This window comes from Pan troglodytes, chromosome 2 (assembly GCF_028858775.2).
Source record: "Pan troglodytes isolate AG18354 chromosome 2, NHGRI_mPanTro3-v2.0_pri, whole genome shotgun sequence".
NCBI lineage: Eukaryota > Metazoa > Chordata > Mammalia > Primates > Hominidae > Pan > Pan troglodytes.
In genome coordinates, this window is record NC_086015.1 from 111918750 (window position 1) to 111935316 (window position 16567).

Here is a 16567-nt window from a genome sequence, read left to right on the forward strand (position 1 = left end):
CTCCCTTCTAAGAGCACAAAATAATTTAGTAATTCTTATACTACTCAATGTAATAAATAATGGGATGCCATGCTAAGGAAAACTTTTAGAAATAAGTGTTTGCATTAACCCTTAACACACAGTCTTCAATACAACATACACGAAGGCTGAAGTGCTTCAAGTTATTTGTATGTCAATCTGACTCTTAATTTTGATGGGTCATCCGATAAGACACAGAATCCTTGTTCAAATTTGTTTTAAAGAAAAAGATAAATACAATTTTCTTTAAGCAGAGAATCTACCATAAAACAAGAAACATTAAAAAGAAATAAACTTCTTACCAATGTCTTTATGTGTGTTTGAACAGAAAGATTGTGCCGACAAAGATTTGCCAATAATCCTAGACAAGGCATTTTTAACTCATCTTCAGAAGATTGACTGTTGTTTTACATTGGTGTTTTGTTTAAAGAAAAAATAGTAAAAGAAAATAAGCATTAACATTATTCTAAGTCAAAATGATATAGTTAAGTTTATACATTTCAATTCCCTTTTACACGCAAAAAAAAAAAAAACCTAATTAACATAAGAAGCCAGGGAAGCTTTGAATAGTATTGATCATTTATCTCGTTTTAAAACCAAATTACCCTATTCAATTCCATCATGAAAACATGGAAGTTAACTGTCAGCGTGGACCATGTGCTGTTTCATCAGTATATTTTCCTACAAGAATAACTACACAATTTTCAGTTTCAGTAATTTTTTTCTGGCCAAATCAATTCAGTCCATAAATTTTTCTTATGAAAATTAAAGTTGCTTTACAATTTTTTTTTCCTTTTTACATTTTTTCACCAATGAATGAGGTCACATACTTTTACAACTTTTGATCCTTAAAATCATCTGGGCAGAACAAATAAGAATCGGAGTCTCACTCAGTTTATATGTTAGAAAATGTTATCTAAGAAAAATTAATCTACCACATGGTTGTAATTTAAAAATAAACAAATAGACTATTTGGTTTTATGTTTGATTGCATACTCACATGTGATCTATCAGGAACGTAATTAATTCATCTATATTGGCACCAGAATAGAAAATTTTGACATTATATGTTAACTTCTGTAGAAGTTGAATGCACTGAGAATAAGAAAATAGTTATAAATATAAAGATATAAAAACATTGCCTGCTTAAAATAATGGACTATCAGGCACATTCTGAGCATGTCCTTTTCCATTTCCTAAAACAATTTTTTTAAAAAACACATGTAAAGTAATGTAAGAACCTTAGGGCTCTTCTCTCAATTCACACATTTCTACGTATTCTGTCTCAGAGCATGGTTATCAACCTTGTTCACTTAGTCATCTTAAACTTGAATGCAGGTTGAAACACACATGTAGTCCATCAATTAGAAGATACCCTTCTTCACATTTTATCATCTCTAAAACTGCATGTCAATTTAATTTGTGATGTTTTTCTTTCTTACAATTGATGACATTTTAGAGTCAATGAAATATGAAGAGCTTTGAATCTATATTAAATAGACTCTATCTACAGCTTTAATTTTTGTAGAACGTTTCCTCCACAGATTGAGACTAGATGCCAACTCACATTACAATTTTAATATAAATAGCTTATGTCTCAAAACACAGACATCTGTGTTTATAAGTCAAAGCAGTTATAATGTAGATTTGTTTTTCTTCAATAATGGTGATAGAAATGGATAAGCTTCTCTTCTCTAGAAACATTTAAATTGTAGTATGTGTGCAACCAGCTTTTAATGAGATGAACTGTGCCTAATCATGTCGTATTTATTATATAGCATATATACACTGTAAGTCAGCAGTTTATGACAGAAACTATCAATTTTGATCTGACAGTAAGGAAAGGGGAATACACTGTGTGGGTCTGTATACCTGCAAAAACACCGAATCAGTGTGGCTGCTCCGACAAACCACTCCCGCCAGCACACTATTCAGATTATATGTATTCTGAAGACAATCTCTGGTTTCAATGTCTACTGCTATAAGTTAAAATAAAAGCACAAAATGTATCATTTTCTTACAAGGTTTTCGCAGATAATTCATACAGAATTTATTTCATATGAATTTATTATTAAAAAAGGTATGATATGGCTATTTTCTTATTTTCTTTATGATAACCCTCCAATTCAGAAATTCAAATGATTTCTCTATGTAAAATAAACTAGTATCAAAGAAAAAACTTGTTTACACATTTGTAGCAAGCTTTTTCTTTGATACTAATTATTTTAGTATCAAATTAAAATCATTTACTTTGAATATTAAAAGATTATCACTTTATGGTATATTTACACAATGGAATACTATTTGGCCATATAAAAGAATGCATGCCATTTGCAGCAACATGGATGGAACTGAAGGCCATTAGGTTAAGTGAAATAAGCCAGACACAGAAAGAAAAATATTGCATGTATTCATTCATGTGTAGGAGCTAAAAAAGTTGATCTCATGGAAGTGGAGAATGACAGTTACCAGAGGCTGGGAAGAATATGGGTGAGTGCGTGGTGATGGGAGGTGTGAGGGGGAGCCGTTAGTGGGGGACATGAAGACAGATTGATTAATGGATATAAACACACAATCAGATGGAATAAGTTCTAATGTTTGATAGTAGAGTAAGGTGCCTATAGTTAACAATGTATTGTATATTTCAAAATATGACTTGAAATGTTCTAAATACATAGAAATGATAAATCCTCATTTGTGATGGATATCCTAAATACCCTCAATTGATCATCACATACTTTATGCAGGTAACAAAATATCATATGTACCCCATAAGTTTGTATAAATATTATGTATCTGTGAAAAAATTAATTTAAAAAGATTATCATTTCAATTTTTCTGGAAACCTCAAATGCTTCTAAAGTATAAACATTAGAAGTGACTGGCATATTCATTCAAACTGTTGGTGGATGTTAGAAGTGGAAGAATCTTTTCAGAAAGCAATTTACTAACGGTTATCAAATTTTAGAATGATCTAGAAATTCTAATGGAATTTATCTAATAGAAACACACTAATATTTGAGCAAAATTACATAGAATGTTCACTGCACTATTGATTCCAATAGCAAAAACTTAAAGAAAGTTGACTGTCCACTATTAGGGGAATAGTTGAATAAATTACAGTACCCTGTAATTAAGGCACTAGGCAGCTATTAAAGATACTGATATGGAAAGAAACATCTGGTGCTCCACAACACCATTTGTGCTGAAAACAACCAATTAAAGATCCAAAAGTATTGTTTTGTTACAGCACAGAAAAATATCTGCAAAGAAACATATCAAACCATTAAATGAGATTATATCCCCAAAGCTGAAAAGATGAGGGCTGGTGGTAATGGGTACAGGCTCACCCCATTTTACTCTATGTCTGGGCTGTCTAATTTGGTAGCCACTAGCCTTCATGTGGCTATTTAAATTTAGATTAATTAAAATTAAAGATTCAGTTCCTTAGTCTATTACCCACACTTCGAATGCTTAATAGCTCCATGTGGCTAGTGGCTGCTACATTGGATAACACAGTTTTAAAACCATTCTGTCACTGAAGAAAGTTTTATTGGACAATGCTGCTCTGTGTTAATACTTCTGGATCACTAGAATTTTTTAAACTATGCATATATTACTATTATACTCACACAAAGAAATATCCCCACCGCCCTGCCCCAAATGGGAGTAGTGACCACTAAATGAACATTTAAAAACTAAAGAAATGGGGGAAAAGATAGAAAAAGCAACATCAGTACTTTTACCCTTTAGTTCTAAATTCAGTGTAATCTATTACAGAAGGATCATTCTTTGATCGGTAGCTATGACTTCCTCAGTGTCAAAAGATTCACAATGCACATTAGACTGAGAAGTCTTTGAAGGTGAATCATTCTTTAAGAGATTCTATAACTAAGCCTGCGCTTTAAAATATTGTTCATACATCTTCCAAAAACTAAAAAGGAGAAATTAAATGCATTACCTAGTTGAGACAGCAAACTGATAATACTTAAGATCAGTGAAGCACTTATGTTGGGGTCTTCAAGTAGCTCTACAAGGCAACTCAAGCATTCACTTGTTAATATCTGATTTGATGTAAATAATCGTGTGAGTTTCTGTCCAGAAATTACCTATAAAATAGTAATCAAAATGTGTTGGTTAAGCGATGGCAATTTTCATCTCTTCTCCATTTCAAATAAAAAACTCAGTTCCCTCAAAGTGCCACTGCTACCTTCCCAATTTAAAAAATTCACACATGCTGTGAAAAATTCACCCCTGCCTAGATTACCCATCAATTACCTAATCCCTCCCTCCCTAGCTAAAGTAATCATTTGGATCTCAGTTTAAAATAATTTCCACCAGGAAGCTTTTCTTAGTTTCTTATACCATCTCAGTTCGGTCGGCCTATTATGCTATCCTATAGTACATTATATTTCTATTTCCTAAGTTAGCAAACTTTTGAGTTCCTAGCAATATTTCTCCTTCACACTACATTGAACATGCAATGAAGGCATAGCCTACAAATCTGCACTCTAGTACCAATATATTTACTATGCAAATAAATTCTAATACATTCTACTTACTTTGAGGGAGGAGAATGAAAAATGAAGCCCAGAGGGTAGCTATGGAATTATTCCTTCTGCTTCTTCCCAAAGACAATAGGTGAGCTCAGAAGTTAAGGGATTAAAGAAGGAAGTGAAAAGTGAATCTTTTTTTAAGTAGCCAGGCAAGGCATTGAAAAATTTTATTTCTGATTATTCCACTGTTTTTTTTTACTTTCTTGTAATCTATAAGCCACATACACGCATGCACAGACACATACACACACACACACACAGAGTGAGAGAGAGAAGAGAGGAGGTAAAGCTGGAACTAAAGGCCAAAAGCAGTTGTCTCAAAGCATGAATTTTCAACATACTTTATAGATGTATTTATTACAAAGCATATCTTTTCTACAAAGATGGCAAAACCATTAGTTACCTTAGAATAAGACTAACTCTGTCCTGAATACTTATTTTAATAAGATCAAGCCTAAGCAGGCTGCTTTAGCATCCCTCTAATCTTTCCTTTCTGTATCCTCCCTTTATTCTCTCACCCACATCAGTTTTTCTTCTAAGGCTTTGCTGATAAGAGTTTCACATTGTCTGTTCCCAAGGAGTGTTTTAACATTACTAAAGTAAAAGTCTATACGAGAAAAAATAAGTCTAAATATGAAAGTGCAGACACCAGTAACAGATATTCTGGGGTAGGAAATACTGTGGGCATTACCCTGTTGCTTATTTATAAATCTAGCTCTCCAGAATAAGACACTTGCTGTTTTAAAAATGATTCTCTATAGGATTGGTCCTGTATCTCAATAACATAAATTGTCTAACATGTAATAATTATATGCACTAGGTAAAATAAAAATTGCTTTACAAGTTTTCCCTTTACTTATACTGAATGTCTTAATACAAAGATAATTTATTTTAATAATAACTAATACTTACATAGCACTTACTCTGGCCTAGGCATCGATCTAGGCACTTTACATATGTGAACTCTTTTCATCTTCATAATAACTCTATAAGGTAGGTACCACTATTTTGTTTTGCAGATGAGTAAACTGAGGTACACACTGATAGTAAAGAAGCACAACTGGAATTCATATCTAGGCAGCTTGGTTCCTGAATTCATGCTTTTAATCACTACACAAAATTAGTGTTATGAAACTGCATCATTAAAAATCAGATTAGCTCAGCTGTGCCAGTCATCAAACATTCAAAGCCTACACTCTGCATGGGGCTATAAAAGTGTGGGAGAAGTACAGAAGAATGAATAAACTCCTTTCACATGATACCTATCTCTCTTTGCATACTCAGATCTCGCTCTCATGAAGTCTGCACAAAGACATTCACCATTAAAAATACAAATACTGTCAACCAAAATGGTTAAAATTAAGAAATATGAAAACATCAAGGGTTGGTGTGGATGAGTGATGGCAAATTTCACATATTGCTAGTGGGAAGATAAAATGGCATATTTCAGAAAATTGTTTGGCAGTTTCAACTAAAACGGAACATATGCCTACCCAATGCTCTAACAATTCTACTCCTAAGTATATAAATGTGTGCATATATCCACAAAAAATGTATGTCTACAACAGCTTTATTCTTAATTCCACCCAGAAATGTAAACAACCCAAATGCCTATCAACAGGAAAGTGTATGTAAACTGTGGTACACTTATACAATAGAATTCTACACATCAATAAAAAAAAAAAAAATGAAGTAGCGGTACATGTGCAACGTGAATTTCACAGATTATATTGAGTGGAAAAGGCCAGACACAAGAGTACATATTGTATGAGTCTACTTACCCAAACCTTATGTGAAGGGGCAATGAAGAAACCCTATGGGGCTAGAAATGTTCTGTATCATGATACAGGTGGTAGCTACTCTACCTATATGTTAGCTACCAATATGGTAGCTACGGTACCTATATATTAAAAACTATCAAACTCTTCACTTAAGATTAATGTACTTTATACTCTGTATGTATTTTATCTCTTAATTACAAAAAGTCCTTTGTAGTAGTAACCTGAAGCCAGTGCTCTTCATACCTTTGCAACAACGGTAGAAGAGTTTTCTGTAAACCCCTTGAAAGTTTAGGAATACAGTAAAGGCCCCATCCCATATTTTGTTTAAGTCTCTCTTTTTTTTGTTGTTTTGTTTTTGAGACGGAGTCTCACTCTGTCACCCATGTTGGAGTGCAGTGGTGCGATCTCTACTTATGCAACCTCAGCCTCCCGAGTTCAAGCGATTCTCCAGCCTCAGCCTCCCGAGTAGCTGGGACAACAGAGAGACGCCACGCCCAGGTAATTTTTGTATTTTTAGTAGAGACGGGGTTTCGCCATGTTGGTCAGGCTGGTCTCAAACTCCCGACCTCAGGTGATCCGCTCGCCTCGGCCTCCCAAAGTGCTGGGATTACAGGTGTAAGCCACTGTGCCTTAAATCTCTTTCAGTGCACAACCTACCTGTTTATTCAAAGAAAGGTAATGCTTCAGAATAGCATACAAAAGGCTTAACTCCCGATTTTTAAATTAAACTGACTGCCCTGCTTATTCTGCGGCTTCTGGAGCCTATGCTAATTCAGAAGCAAAGCCTTAAGCATTTAACAGCTAACACCTTAATTATTAGGTTTGCAGGCACTTCTTAAAATAAAGAATGAAAAAGAGAAAACAAATGTACTTAGGAGATGGGCACTTGAAGTAGGGAAAAGAGGAGCACCAGTGAAGCTCAAGATAAGACAGACACATTTAATACAACAGCAGCTTCACTAACAGCTGCTGTTGCTCTACTACTGGAAATCATTTTTTTCCTGTAATATTTTACAAATTTTTGGCACATTAGTCTTTTATCATAGGGTTAATATAATACAATATATTTTAAAATTATGTTCAATTCTACCTTAACAGAGGAAAGCTGTGACACAGAGAGTTAAAATAAGCCTTAATTGAGCTTTAAAAAAGTTAAACTGAGGTCAATGTTAGTTTGAATTCCGTAAATGCAAAACAAATGAAAGCAGAAGATTAAGATCCTAAAACAAACGGAATCGTCTGGACACATATCACTAGAATAGAAAAAAAGGCAATTCAGCATTCTAAGATTAAAAAACTGTAAGCAATGTATTTTGGTAAAGAAAAAGGATTAGGCTTACTAGGAAGGGGAAGTGCTTCTTAATGTTGAAATAATGTTTTTCAAGTTTGAGTTCAACCCGAGTTCAAGTAAGAGCAGTAAGCAACAAATTCAATTATAGATTACCGAAGGGCAAAACCAAGTTTTAATCATGACTTTCCGTCACTGAGAATAGTTGTGTATTGAGGGCTTGGTTTCGTAGAAAAACCAAAACTAGAAGCAAAGGAAAAGATAAAGTTCCGAGCTTTTTCCGTTACCTACTCGAAACAACCTGAACTTCCCAACCTTTTGCCCCACTCCCGCTTTTCCTAGAGCCTTCAGTGAGCGCTCTTGCCTCTCGCTGCGGCCAGCGGAACCCCGACACTCACTCGCCTTTACCAGTACGAAAAGACAACAGAGGGATCGAAGGACTGTCCTTTCTTTCCCAGGCTGGGGCCGCCACTCCTCGGCCTCACTGTGAAATAAGAATTGCTAGGGGGAGCCCCATCTGTCCTCTACCCCAGAGCCTCTCACCTCCAAGTGCCGCAAAAGCTGAGTGGCGTTCGCCTCTGACTTCACGGCTTTGTACTGACTGACAGTCAGGAGCAAGGACTTCAAGCAGGCAGTGGAGTCCATCGCACCGGCCGCGGCCCGGCTTAGGGACCACCACCGCCCAGCGTGCGCCGGCCTTAGCTTTCGCCGCGCTTTTTTTGATTTTCGGCCCCACCCCCTCGCTCCCAGAAGCTTCCGGATCCGGTCGGGCTCCGGAAGTCCCTAGGCACCCTAGGGGACCGTTCTCGGTGACGGCCGGGGTGGGCCAGGGGTCGAGGTGTTTTGTGGGTCCGGGACGGGGGTTGGGAGCTGCCCCTGCTAACCCACCCTCGTCTGAGAGGCCGCGAGGTTTCGGCTTGAGATCCCGTGAAGGCGAGAAATCTCGCGATTTCTCGGGAGAGGAATCGGTTAGGAGAAGGGGGATTCCTCATTCAGCTGTGCGCTCTGATTTCGTGCGCTTCCTCGTCCTTCATGTTGGATGGCCAGTTTTTCGTTTGTGCGTCATCCTCTACCTGAGAAATGGTCGCTTGCCCCTAGTCTAGACACGGTGAGGAGCTCTGAGGAGAAGAATCTTGGGCCCTAGATTTTGAGGCGGCCTGGGAGGGGCCTCGTTTTTAAATCTCTCCTACACCCGCCCCTTCTGCCCGGGGATGGTAGTTTCTCAGAGTCAACCTATTGGCATTATGTGGCAAATTAGTCATGCCCTGACCAAAGTATTTGTCACATTTATTCGAGAAGACTACCTCCTGCTGACCCTGGGCCAGGTATTGCTCCGGAGGGTGTTACTCGTTAGCGTCAGTTTTTGTAAGTGAAGGTGTCTGTTTCTCTCTGGCATGATTGATTGTTTTATAATTCTCGATGTCTACGAAAATGGCACTATTATTTGCGTTTTTTAAATCGGAGATAGCTTAATATTATTGCATGTGTATGTAATGAAGCTAGTCAGTTACTGGTTTTGGAGCTTTTTGCTTAATATTTCCTAACGTCGAATAAAGCTTTAAAAACCAGGATGTCGAAATTGTAAGAATAGGGTACATTTCCATTTAATTAAATCGTTTATCAGAAATCATGTTTTTTCACTTCAAAAAAAATTTTTTGAATTACTAGATTTTTGAAGACAGGTTTGGTGTTTTGGTTTTGTTTTTTATAAAAGTTTAAAACTAAATCTGAAAGATAAAAATGATTTAACCAGTTGGGACATTCATGTAAAAATCTTTGGGTAGCTTGTGTGTTCATTTATGCTTTCGTTCATTCCGTAAACAATTATAGAGCGTGTAACATGGGTTAGAAACTGCCAGTCAGGGAACAGAGATGAAGATAGTATCCCCTGCTGCGAAGGAACTGTCTAGTAAGGGAAACATACAAAATAGTACTTTTGAAATTCACCACATAAATAAGAGGCACCATGCAGTAACATGCAGCAGTGGTAAAGAGTAGAGAGCCAGGTTGCTTACAGATTCTAGCTCCACCTTTGACGATGTGACTCTAGGCAAGTTCTCACTGCTGCAGAATCTTCATTAGGTAAAATCTGGCCAAGGGAGATACCTGGTTCATAGGACTGTTCATTCAATAAGTAATTCATTGAGAATCTACCATGTGCTAAGCACTTTTCTAGACGCAATAGACTCAGTGAAAAAAACAAAAATACTACTGGCATGCAACTTACATTTTGGTAGGGAACCAAATAATAAACACAATAAATAAGTAAGGAAAATGATATAAAGAGAAAAATAGACGTTATTACTCTAGAATAATGTTGGTAATTGATAAGGGAAATGGGAAGGTGACCTCATTAAGAAAGCAACATTTGGGGAAATGCTTCAAGGAGTTGAGAAAGGGAGCCATATTCTATGGGAAAAGGTTTTTAGATAGAGGAAATGGCAAAGAAAGACCCTAAAGTGGGATACTGTATGCCAGAAACAAGGATGCCATGTGGCTAGTGTAGAAAGAACGAGGAGGAGAGGAGTAGAGATGAGGTCCTATACGGTCTTGGAGATGGTTAAAAAATGAATTAATGTAAAGTGTCAGCTGTCATCTGGCATAATTAAGTTCTCAGTGTTACAGTCAGTGCTTCATTGGCAAATGAAGTGATCAGAGTTTGATAGTGTTGGACTTTTCATCTGTGATGATGTGTCAGCATCGTCCCCATTCAGAAGCCCAGGGTAATGCGCAAAGCTGCGTGCTATCAGTGCCATCTTTGTTGGATTTTTACTTAAGCAGTCATACAAATTTTGTATTCTCTTCTGTAATTAATATCAAATGTCTTTCTCAAAAAATCTTCACCAAAATTGATGTTGTAAGTTTAGTAAGATGGATCATTTCTAGCTGTGATAAGTCTTGACATTTTTAATCAGAGATACTTGCATATCCTAATTTGAGAAACACCAATCCATACTTTTAGGCCTCAAAAAGGGAAGAAAAGGAGCAGGAGGCCAGGAGCAGTGGCTCACGCCTTTAATTTCCAGTTTTTTGGGAGACTAAGGCAGGAGGACCTTGAACCCAGGAGTTGGAGCCAGCCTAGGCAACATAGTGAAACGCCATCTCTACAAAAAATGAAAAAATTAGCCGGGCATGGGTGTGCTCACTTGTAGTCCTAGCTACTCTGGAGGCTGAGTTGGGGGGATCACTTGAGGCTGCAGTGAGTGTGATTGTGCCACTGCACTGTAGCCTGGGTGGCAGAGTGAGACCCTGTCAAAAAAAAAAAAAAAAAAAAAAAGATGAGTCTGGGTCCCAATGACCAAAGGCCTTATTAGCCTTAAACTTGGACTCCATCTTGAAGTCCGTGGCAATCTCTGGTTTTAAACTGGCACCTGGTCTACTCAGGTTTGTTTTTAGATTGATTACTCTGGTAGCTGAAAGAACTATGATTTTGGGGAGGATAAGACTGGAAAGAGGGACACTAATTTTCTGGAACCTTCTAAAGGATAACCAGGATAATTGAGGTGGAGATAGAAAAGAGGTGACAAATTCGAGAAGTATAAATGAAGTAAAATAGGTAGGATTTGGTGACTGATAGTGGATGTGAGGCGTGAAGAGAGGGATGAGTCTAGCAGATACTAAGTTTTTAGGTTGGATGAATGAGAAAATACAGATACTGCTGAGTTAGTTAATAGAAAGTATTAAGGGTGTGCCAGGCGTAGTGGCTCATGCCTTTTATTCCAGCACTTTGGGAGGCTGAGGCAGGAGGACCTCTTGAGCCCAGGAGTTCAAGACCAGCTTGGGCAATATGGTGAAACCCCACCTCTACTAAAAATACAGAAAATTAGATGGGTGTGGGTGGTGCATGCCTGTAGTCCCAGCTACTCAGGAGGCTGTCATGGGAGGAACACCTGAACCTGGGAAGTCAAGGCTGCAGTAAGCCATGTTTGCCCCACTGCACTCCAGCCTGGGCAATGTGGGCAACAGGAGGGAGACCCTGTCTCAAAAAAAAAAAAAAAAAGTATTCAGGTTATATTTTATATTCAGTGAGATTTTATATAGTTTGTCATACTGTCTTGTTCCATTCTTATTATGTTTATTTATCATTACGTTTATTCTAATAGAGATTGGTTTACTTAGACTTTCTACCTATATATCATCTGCAAATAATTACCTCACCTCTTCCAGTATTTGTTGTCTTACATTATTGCATTAGTGTAAGCTCCAAAATATGGAAAATCATGTTAACTTTGAACAGCTTTTTTACATTACTTAATTTAATGAGAATGAACAGTGTTTTAACACTTAGTATAATTTGTGCTATTGGCTTTTGATACTCATCATGTTTAAGAGATTGGCTTTTATATCCATTTCATTCTAAAAAATGTCTGCCAAAAATTATCCAGTTTTCACATTTATATATTTTATTTTTCACTTTAAAATTATAACACAGTGGATTATGTTGCCTTTTTGTTCTTGGGATAATAATAGTTTACACTTATTGAGCATTTGCCATGTGCCAAGCACTGTCCTAAGGACTTTCTATTTAACTATCTAATCTTTATAACAACCCCATGCTGTAGGAACTATTATGATTTCCATTCTAGAGATGAAAAAACTAAGATAGGAAGGGGAAGTAATTTGCCCAAGGTCACGTAGACAGTAGTAACAATCCTATGTTTTTCTTTGCTTCAGGTTTTGATTTGCTGGTATTTTATTCAGGATTTTATTATATACCTGTTCATAAGTGAGCATTTTCAGTAATATTTTTCTTTATTCTCACATCAAATTTGAATTATATGTTAACCATTGAAAAAGAAATTGGAAGTGTTTCATCTTTTTTTATGCTATGGGATAATAAGAATCATAGAAATTATCTGATCCTTGTAGGCTGTACACAGCTGTCCTGTAAAATCATTAAGCTTGATAGCTTATTTAGTGGTAGATGATAGAAATTTAGCAAATATTTGAATTTCTTTCTTTTTTTCTTTTTTTTTTTTTAATATGGTTTCACTCTGTTGCCCAGGCTGGAGTGCAGTGGCATGATCACGGCTCATTGCAGCCTTGACCTCCCTGGGCTTATCTTCCCACCTCATCCTCCCTGGGAACACAGGCATGCCCCGCTATGCCAGGATAATTTTTCTATTTTTTGTAGAGATGGGGTTTCACCATGTTGCGCACGCTGGTCTCGAACTCCTGGTCTCAAGTGATCCGCTCACCTCAGCTTCCTAAAGTCCTGGGATTATAGGCATGAGCTAACATGCCTCACCTTGAATTTCTAGTATAGTTACGGATCTGATCATTTATTCTGCCTTTCCTTAATTGTAGATATAGAGCTTTTTAGCATAATAATTGTTTCTCTATATTAAAAATTTACCGATAAAAAGTTGCATTCAGTATTCCAGTAATTCTCTTAATCTCTTAGTAGTTTTAAATTTCCATTTTCATTCTAATGTTATCTATATTTTTTTCTTAGTTGGGCTTTCCAAGGGTTTGTCCATTTTATTCAGCTTTTCAAGAACCAACTTTCATTTTATTCTCATTTTTCTTTGATTTCAGAATCACCACTGTTGTCTTTATTAATTTCATCCATATACATTCATCTTTTATTTACTTTGTTGTTTTTCTAGGTTTTTAAAAGTTGAAGTCTTGGTACACCTAGGTTTTTAAAAGTTGAAGTCTTAGGACATCTCTCTCTCTCTCTCTCCCCCCTCCCCTCCCCCCTCCCTCCCTGCCCCCCCCCCCCATATATATATAACTTAAGTTTGGGGTACATGTGCAGGTTTGTTACATAGGTAAACTTGTGTCATGGGAGTTTGTTGTACAGATGACTTCATCACCCAGGTTTTAAGCCTAGTACCCGTTAGTTATTTTTCCTAATCCTCTTCCTCCTCCCACCGTCTGCCCTCCGTGTGTTGTTCCCCTGTATGTGTCTATGTGTTCTTTCCATTTAGCTCCCATTTATGAGTAAGAATATGCGGTATTTGATTTTCTTGCATTAATTTGCTAAGGATAATGGCCTTCAGATCCATGCATGTTCCTGAAAAGGACATGATCTCGTTCTTTTTTATGGCTGCATTCCTTAGTATATTTTTAAATAAAAATCATTTATTTTATGCCATGTATTTTATATTTTGGTTTTGTTTTGTGTTTTTTTCTTCACAGCAGAAAGTAAAGGCTAATAGACCAAAAACTTTTAAAAAGACAGTAGCTAAAGTAAACATCTCCATTTCACTTAAAAAATGTATAATAGTTTTAACCAGTCAGGTAAATACATTTTTAAATGCTAATAGTCATTTATTCATCAAATGTTTATTGAATACCAGTTCTTTTTCAAAGAGATTAGATTTTGTTGGTGAAATAGACAAACCAGAATAAGTACTGTTAAGAGAAATAGAATACTGTGGAAACACATGGTATTTTTTAGGGTAAAATATTAAGTATCCACTTCCTTCATTCTTCAAAGATTAGCATAAAATTTCTCTTCGTGATTTTGTTGTTGTTGTTGTTGTTGTTTTGTAGGGGAGGCAGCATCTCACTTGGTTGCCCAGACTGGAGTGCAGTGGCATGATTAATAGCTTATTGCAGCCTCTAGCTCCTGGGCTCAAGTAATCCTCCTACTTTAGCCTCTGAGTAGCTGGGACTACAGGCATGCACCACCACACCTGCCTAATTTTTAAATTTTTTTTAGAGACAGGGTCTTGCTATGTTGCCTAGGCTGGACTCAATCTGCTGGCCTCAAGCAATCCTGCCTCAGCCTTCCAAAGTGCTGGGATTACAGACATGAGCCACCACACCCACCTGTAAAGTTTTATTACTGTCTGTACTTTAGATTTTGCATAGATATTTTCCGTAATTTATAGTTTCAGAAATACACCTGATGGAAGTAAATAACACTTGCTCGGCATCTTGTAACTCAAATTTAGGGCTGTCTAGCTCCTTTATTTCTTCTGGAAAAATCTAGAAAGAACATACTGCCTTCTATCCTGAATATATAATCTCTAGTAACCAGGGTTTAAGTAATAGTAGATGAATTAGACTGAATGAAGACTTGAATTATAGTTTTGACAGAACTGCAGAGTTTGCAGAATACTAAGTTTTGTAATATGGGAATTATACCGGGGTGTGAACACAGGGCTAATTGTTCATTCATTCATCTCCTGTATATTTAATGAACACTTGATGCTAGGTCCATTTCTAGGTTCTGGGGATACAGCAATGAATCAAATAGACAAAAATTTCTGCCCAAGTTGTTTTCTTATAATGGAGGATATAGACAATAAGGCATATAAGTAAAATTACATGAATGATAGCGGTAAGTATTAGGGAGTGAAAAAAGGGAGGAGGAATAGGAAGTATCAAAGTCAGGATAAGGTGTTACAATTTTAGATAGGATGGAGTGCTAACTGATGTATGCCAAATAACAAATCACCTCAAAACACAGTGGTTGAGACCATGAGCGTTTATTTCTTGCGCACAGATTTGTGGTTGACTGCAGTTTGTCTGCTCCAGGCCTGATTTGACTGGGTGGCTGTGCTTCAGCCTTTTCGTGGAGAGGGGCAGATACCTGGATTTCTATTTAGGTTATGTTGTGATGTTAGACATCCAGGAGAGATTGAGTAGGCTATCAAATTACTGGTAGTTAAAGGAGCGGTCAGGGTTGGAGATAGAAATTGAAAGCCTTGAGACTAAATGATATAGGACCAAGTATGGATAGAAAAGACATTTTAGGACTGAACTCCCAGATATTTAAGTATTTAGAGGTTGGAGAAGTGTGGAGGAACTGGCAAAGGAGACAGAAGTTAACTGCAAGAAGACACAGGTTCTGTCTTGACGCCATGGTTGTCTACAGGTACCAGTTTTATTTGTAGCATATGAGCTGCCTCTTGACTTCTAAAGGAGAATTTTAGGTTGGCCAAGAAGGCTGTTACAATCTACACACAGGCTCCCTCTTTACATCTGCCTTCAGAGGCCTTGAGGTGTGCAGAAGGGTGGGTGAGTTCATTTTTTAAAGCAATACTGAGTGCTTAACGTGTGCCAGGTGCTATTCTAGGCACCAAGGAATGAAAACAAAGTTTTCCTAACTTCATGGGGCTTATATTCTAGTGGGGACATGAAGCCAAATCTAAAACTGAGGGATTATTCAGTAGACATAAACGGCTGGTAGAACAAAAGTTTCACTGGCCCAGTTTCTAAAGCATGAAATCAGAAATCCTGCAGTAGAAAATTGGCAGAGGTCTAGGCATGGGGTCATTTAGATAACCATGTGCCCAATATAGCTAAAATAATTCAAATGCTAATATTAATCTGATTCTACCCCTTATGCAGAGTCAGGAAACTAAGTGTATGATTAGTGTCAACTCATATTTTTCAGAAATGTTACCTTTGTCACAAAGCCAGAAAATCTAAAAAAAATTAATTCTCCTTTTACAATTATTTTTCCTGTTTTCTTTCACAAGTATCAAGTATTACAGTTCAGCTAAACTCTAAATGATTTGCCCAACCATGAAGTTAACTTTCACTTTTCAAACAGTTTCTGCTTTTTCTTTTTATACATTTCACAGCATTCAACTTTAGGTTAAGAGTACAAGGTTTGAATATTTTGGATATATATTCCCCCATTTTCATATCTTATACCACATCTCAAATCTAATCACATCTATCCCAGAATAAGAATGTTACCTTGCCTTTTTTTTTTAATGCAAGTACTATCCATTGTTTCTGAATCCAGTGTTAAGTATAAGTAGAGTGTAAGTAAAGATGAAAATGATATACTTTTAAGTTAAGGAACAGTAATCCTGGTAATTACTATTTCTTGAAGACCTATCTTCAAGATAGGTGCAGAGCATGGGTCTTTGCTTATCTCACTTTTAAATTTCTGGTCTTTCAGAAAATAAATACTATCAGGCTTATGAAATGAGTGGATATCTATTTCCTGAATTAAA

The 16567-nt window shown here is 36.8% G+C and overlaps 2 protein-coding genes across 12 annotated transcripts in view; one reads left to right on the forward strand and one right to left on the reverse strand.

Moving 5' to 3' along the window:
* CIP2A (cellular inhibitor of PP2A) overlaps positions 1–8561 on the reverse strand; it is a 46479-nt gene extending 37918 nt beyond the window's left edge. For 2 of the 5 annotated variants that reach the window (XR_008547050.2, XM_003309921.5), the window contains exons 1-5: positions 8187–8561; positions 3980–4127; positions 1891–1997; positions 1019–1113; positions 321–417 (exon numbers count right to left, since the gene is read on the reverse strand). Coding sequence is in view for 4 of the 5 variants with exons in the window: in XM_003309921.5 (XP_003309969.1) it covers positions 321–417; positions 1019–1113; positions 1891–1997; positions 3980–4127; positions 8187–8288 (549 nt within the window). In the remaining variant the exon portion in view is untranslated. Of the gene's footprint in view, positions 1–320; positions 418–1018; positions 1114–1890; positions 1998–3979; positions 4128–4580; positions 4665–8186 lie in introns of all 5 variants that reach the window. The other 3 variants (XM_063806952.1, XM_001151616.7, XM_063806953.1) reach the window with 3 other exon arrangements.
* The window catches only part of DZIP3 (DAZ interacting zinc finger protein 3), a 104293-nt gene continuing 96155 nt past the window's right edge, over positions 8430–16567 (forward strand). For 2 of the 7 annotated variants that reach the window (XR_010155684.1, XM_001151742.6), the window contains exon 1: positions 8430–8751. The gene's annotated coding sequence lies outside the window, so the exon portion shown is untranslated. Of the gene's footprint in view, positions 9009–16567 lie in introns of all 7 variants that reach the window. The other 5 variants (XM_016941612.3, XM_063806951.1, XM_016941613.3 and 2 more) reach the window with 4 other exon arrangements.